We start from the raw sequence: 6,402 nt of genomic DNA on the forward strand, positions 1-6,402 counted from the left end.
ATACCTACATCTACATGTATATATATAGATGCATATCCGGGTACAGGACATCAAAAAACGTGGACAAAAAAGGAACGGGAATATAAACAAAGCACAAAAAAACGGACTTTTTTTACAGACAACAGAATGAACACATAGGAAAACAAACAAGCCACTTATGGAACTTTTCCTTCATCAGCTGCCTCTATTCTAAACTAGGCGTTTCAAAGATGAGGCAGAACACGCTCTTAGAATAGCTCTTCCCATGAAGTGGATTAACCTGCTAAGCGGAGGATTCCAAAGTAGCAAACAAAAACCAAGACAGGAAAAATTAAACAGTGAAAACAACGTTAAGGGCCGTTAAGCCGAACAAGATGAGATAGATAGATAGATAGATAGATAGTCACATACACATGCACACACAAAATTGGCCAATGTTTGTCATTAAAAATGTCAAACATTGTCAGTTTCTAGTAATTATCAAAAGGAACTTTAGTTCCTTTTACTATACAATACAATACAATACAAGACAAAGAAGACAGAAATTTTACAACAAAGGTAAGAAATATTATAGAAACTAACCCAACCGTCAAAAAAACTGAAAAAAAACAACAACAACAGAAACAAATTCTGAATTACCTTCAGCCTTCAACTGTCCTATATGATTCATCTTTAAGTCTATCTGTTCACTAAGGCGCTCAGCTGCCTGCAAACCATCTTCAGCCTCAGACAGCTTCTCCTATGAATGATATTTCACATGAAATTTTGAAAGAAAAAAGAAAGATAAATGATTTATATTTTATATTTGTATTTATTTACTAGTTTCTCTCATAGGACTGTGATCATAAGCTCGAAAACAAGGTTGGGTCACACAATTTTTAGGTCTTTTGCTAAAGGAGGCAACACTGCTTGAACAGTCTATGTCTTACATAGAGCATAATGAGAAAATGTTTAAAATACATGGAGTTTTACCAAGGAATGAAACCTCGAAGATATACTGTCAACTTTATTAGTATTATTTAGTAGATAATCTTTTAATGTGAAGTATGCTTGCCTCTGTTTTGTTAAGCCCAGATTTGCCTCTGATGTGGTAGACCCATCACATAGTTTTTTTTTTCTTCTTGAAATACAGTACATTTGTGTCTTTCTTTTGATGAAAGGGTGTGTTTTCAGAGAGATTTGACTGCTATTTGTAGTAGCTCAAGTTACCACAGACACACCTGTGTGGTGTGGTGTGTGTGTGTGTGTGTGTGTGTGTGTGTTTTGTTGTGGTGAAAAAAATCACTTTTTCTCAGACGCATCCAGCACACTCTGTTAAGTGGTTAGCATTAAGAAGGGAGTCCAGCTGTAGAAACCATGTCACACTAGACAGTTGGAGTCTGGACATCTCCTTGCTAGCCAGCTCCATGTCAAACCGTCCAAAACATGCCAGTATGGAAAGTGGATATTGAATGATGATGGTGATACCACATATACATACATATATATATAGCTATAGTTTTTACCGTGACACACAGTCACTGATCTAATAAAATAGAAATATTATTATTTCTAAATCTCTCAAAGAGAAATATTCAGTAACAGTTCTTTAAAGTAAAGGCTATCTGCCAACATAATGTGGCTGTCCTGAAAGGGATGATGTTACTGTTGTTTAGTCCTAGGAAATATCACTCCCAGCTGGCTATACAACACAATATCTGTGTCCTTATATTTTCGAATAGGGAGATCAGCACTTCCATCTAGCGCAAAACAACATCTGTGGATCGATTTATGGGTTACTGCCCTTTATCAACACAGACTAGCTGCTTGGCTAGGTGGTGTTGCTGAATTCACCGTTCAAATATATAGTTTTCAAAGTGACACACAGTTACTGATCTAATAAAATAGAAATATTATTTCTAAATCTCTCAAAGATATATATATGTATATATATATATATATATATATATATATATATATATATATATATATATATATATATATATATATATATATATATACACACATACACGCACACACACATACATACATACAGATATATACACAATCATACAGATATATATATATTGTTTACTGGTATAAACTGGCGTTTTGAGATGCATCCCTTCATGTTAAGAGCTAATTTAGCCAAAATAAAAAGCAATACAATAAGTACCAGCCTGAAATAAATACTGGGGCTGATAAAATATACTTGAGAGAGGTATGCCATGATGCCTGCAGTCCAATGAATGAAATTAGTAAAGTCACACATAAATACAAACAACAACAGCAAAAAGATTAAAAACTATGGTAAAACCACTGTATTTATCTGTCCTTTACCTGAGTGTCTTGGAGATTGGACTGAAGATTTTCAATTAATGCCTTTAAGTGATTCTGCTCTACTTCATTCTTGTGCTTCTCAGCTGTCATCTGACTCTCTCGCTCTACAAAGAAAAAAAAAAAAAAAGAAATCAGAACTCTATAATTACAATAATAGTTATTACTTTTATAATTAGTAGGTAGTATCAAAAAGTTCCCAAAGGAGTGGCTGTGTGGTAAGTAGCTTGCTTACAAACCACATGGTTCCGGGTTCAGTCCCACTCTGTGGCACCTTGGGCAAGTGTCTTTTACTATGGCCTCGGGCTGACCAAAGCCTTGTGAGTGGATTTGGTAGACAGAAACTGAAAGAAGCCCCTCATATATATGTATATATATATGTATGCGTGTGTATATGTTTGTGTTTGTCCCCCCAACATCGCTTGACAACCGATGCTGGTGTGTTTATGTCCCCGTAACTTAGCGGTTCGGCAAAAGAGACCAATAGAATAAGTACTAGGCTTACAAAGAATAAGTTCTGGGGTCAACTAAAGGTGATGCTCCAGCATGGCCGCAGTCAAAATGACTGAAACAAGTAAAAGAGTAAACTAGTTCTGTAGCACACCAACAGATGGCAGCATATGGTTGCATGTGCAGTGAGAGCTGGCAGTGACCTTCATGAGGCAATGTGCCAAGTGACATCACTGTGTTTACAACACAAGTGGTGAAATTTGTGATCATGTGTGTGCTGTACCCTGTGATGTTTGTCATGGACAGGAAGTGGGAACAAACAGTCAACATGAAATTTTGTGTTAAACTTGGAAGGTTTGTTAAAGAGACATTGAGCATGCTTCAGCAAGCTTATAGTGATGAGGTAATGGGTTGTATGCAATGTTTCGAGTGCTACAGGTGCTTCAAAAGCAGAAGAACGTCCCTGGAAGACCTGCTATGAACGACATCCCCAGAAATGGGGAGAAAATTCATCAGCTTGTGCACGAAGATCGTCGAAGGACAATCAACAACGTTTTGAAGTGTTTGAGGGAGGACGCTCAAAAAGCAACCAGATCTGTGGAGCATGAACTGAATTTTTCACGACAACAATGCACCCTGTCACTGAGCCCTCCTCACACGTGAGTTTCTTGCCAAAAACAAAATGGTATCGTTTTCACATCCACCCTATTTGTTAGATTTAGCACCTGCAGACTTCCATCTCTTCCCCCAAGATGAAAATGCAATCGTCAAGGAAAAACAGAGGTATGACGACAATGATGATGATGATGATGATGATGAATTCTAGTTTTTCCCCACCATTCAAATTTACTTACCTGCCTGGAACTGTTCTAACACCATCTGTAGGTTCATGAGCGAGGTAGCATACTGTTTACACTGTTCTTGGTAAGTGCTTAACTGGAGATAGGCATTGTCACGTTGAGAGGCCATTGCATGCAGCTGTTGATTCAAGCTGTTAATTTGTGCAGAACTGTGTTGTCTGTAATAGAAATACAAGTGGCTCTCAACATGGAATGAATTTGCCAGTTGCAAAGAAATATCTTTCATTACTGATTTAACCCTTTAGCTTTCACATTATTCTGTCAAAAGTGATGTTTATTTATTCACATTGCTTTGGAATAATCATGTATTATCTTGTAGCTCTGAGATTTTGATGAGTTAACTGTTTATTTTTTAGAATGATATTGTAGTGTGGCCTAGTGGTAAGGTTTTTGGACTCATGATCATAAGATTGTGGTTTCAATTCCTGGACTGGGCGATACGTTGTGTACTTGAGCAAAACACTTCATTTCACATTGCTCCAGTCCACTCAACTGGCAAAAATGAGTAATCCTGCAATGGACTGGCATCCTGTCCAGGAGTGGGGAGGGGGATTTGTATGCCATAGAAACCAGGAAACCAGCCCCTATGAGTTGGCATGACTCAAGCAGGTAACTTTAAAGTATGAACATAAAACATAGAGTATTTTGGCTGGTGTAGGTGCTAAACAGTCAAATAGTGTTATTTAAAAGTAAAAATAATTATCTATGTCATATGCATTCTTTTACATATTAATTAAGATAGATTGCATTGGGGAATTGGTGTAAGGAAATTAAGACAGAGCCGGCAGAAACGTTAGCACGCCGGGCGAAATGCTTAGCAGTATTTCGTCTGCCGTTACGTTCTGAGTTCAAATTCCTCCAAGGTCGACTTTGCCTTTCATCTTTTCGGGGTCGATTAAATAAGTACCAGTTACGCACTGGGGTCGATATAATCGACTTAGTCTGTTTGTTTGTCCTTGTTTGTCCCCTCTGTGTGTAGCCCCTTGTGGGCAGTAAAAAAAAAAAAAGAAATTAAGACAGACTGTATTTGGAAAATGGTGTATTGGGAAATTGGTGGCATGGTCAGAACAATACCATCACCAACAGCAACACTCACAGCAACAGTAACACCACAAACAACAACAGCAACAACACCAAGTTTAGGATTATGTATAATTTCCAAAACACTACACGAAGTGTGTCATTACATGAGAAAATATTATACACACTACATTTGTCCATGTTTCCAGTTGGTTATCTTTTAGTTATGGAAAGCTGGAAATTTCACCTTAAGCTTTTGTTAAACCATATATGTTCAGCTTTTCCCAGCGTTGATGCTTTCTCTCTCATTGACCATTTTGTTATCACATTTCTGTTGAAATACACTTTGCTTTGCTTTAACCGATTTTGAAAATAATGAAGAATTTAGTAAAATAACCATTGTCGTTGTTAGGCCGGGTGTTTGGGACATAAATTAATAAGTAACTTTGATGGAAGGTTTTTTAATTTAGATCACTTTAAACAGGAAACTTTTTATCATAAAACTATGGGGCAGTCTCAGGTAAGTTGGTATCAAAAAGGTTAGACATTAATAAAGATATAGAATTATAAAAAAAAAAAAACACTAAAACATGCTTGAAAAGAATTACCCAGCTGATTCCACAGCAGCAGCCGTGATGTAAGCCTTCTCTTCAGTAGCAGCCAGTTTGTTTCGCAAATTTTTCTCTCGCTCTTCCGACTCCAAAGCCTCCTTTGTGTAAGCTTCTTCAATCTTAAAAGAGAGAAAGAAAATTAGCTTAAAAACAAAAACAAAGCAACAATAAAAAATAAATAGAAAAAAAAAAGCAGAAAAAATTTTATAATTGGTAAAGTAGCATTGGAATACATTAGAAACCATCAAAGACGATTTTGTTTGGTTCTGTTTCGTTTCAGTTTTCGAAACTGAATCAGAATTCCACTTTTTTTAATCTTTTTCCCTTTTGTAGGTGTGGATTGTGGAGAAGAGCCAGTAAGATACACAATGGCTTTGAAGCAAAGGTACTTGCTTAACAAACAACTGCATCATGAATATGAACTTTGCTATTGCTACTATTTCCTTTAATATTATCCTCCTCCTCCTCCTCCTCCCCTGCCATTGCTACTACTACAACAACAGCTGTTGCAGTCTTTGTGTTGAGTTCTGGGGCAAAGCAGAAACTCTGTTTGAAATCAGTCTAACAGACTGACTCACAGGCCCTCTTTTATTTCACAATGACAACAAGATGGCTTCTTATTTCATTATCATTTTATCCTCAACAAAATAAATACAGAATAAATATATTTTTTGATTTAGAAAGCGTCCTTTTCTTCCATTTCCTCTTGAAAGCATATAACTATAACAGCCTCCGTTTACTTGGCGCCAAAACAGGTCCTCTCTTAAGTCATGAACAAATTGTTGTTGTTGGCACTCCATCGCTTACGACGTCGAGGGTTCCAGTTGATATGATCAACGGAACAGCCTGCTCGTGAAATTAATGTGAAAGTGGCTGAGCACTCTACAGACACGTGTACCCTTTACGTAGTTCTCGGGGATATTCAGCGTGACACACTATGACAAGGCTGGCCATTTGAATTACAGGTACAACAGAAACAGGAAGAAAGAGCGAGAGAAAGTTGTGGTGAAAGAGTACAGCAGGGTTCACCACCACCCCCTGCAGGAGCCCCGTTGAACTTTAGGTGTTTTCGCTCAATAAACACTCACAACGCCCGGTCTGGGAATCGAAACCGCGATCCTATGACCACGAGTCCGCTGCCCTAACCACTGGGCCATTGCGCTTCC

The 6,402-nt window shown here is 37.6% G+C and overlaps 1 protein-coding gene across 5 annotated transcripts in view; it reads right to left on the bottom strand.

The window, feature by feature from the left end:
- LOC106869305 (thyroid receptor-interacting protein 11) overlaps positions 1 to 6,402 on the bottom strand; it is a 214,951-nt gene that overhangs the window by 48,825 nt on the left and 159,724 nt on the right. For all 5 annotated transcript variants that reach the window (XM_052971565.1, XM_052971566.1, XM_052971568.1 and 2 more), the window contains 4 exons: positions 5,234 to 5,355; positions 3,600 to 3,763; positions 2,299 to 2,402; positions 619 to 718 (listed from right to left, as the gene is read on the bottom strand). In XM_052971565.1, the coding sequence (XP_052827525.1) occupies positions 619 to 718; positions 2,299 to 2,402; positions 3,600 to 3,763; positions 5,234 to 5,355 (490 nt within the window). The remainder of the gene's footprint in view (positions 1 to 618; positions 719 to 2,298; positions 2,403 to 3,599; positions 3,764 to 5,233; positions 5,356 to 6,402) is intronic.

Source organism: Octopus bimaculoides, chromosome 11, assembly GCF_001194135.2.
Source record: "Octopus bimaculoides isolate UCB-OBI-ISO-001 chromosome 11, ASM119413v2, whole genome shotgun sequence".
Classification (NCBI taxonomy): Eukaryota; Metazoa; Mollusca; class Cephalopoda; order Octopoda; family Octopodidae; genus Octopus; species Octopus bimaculoides.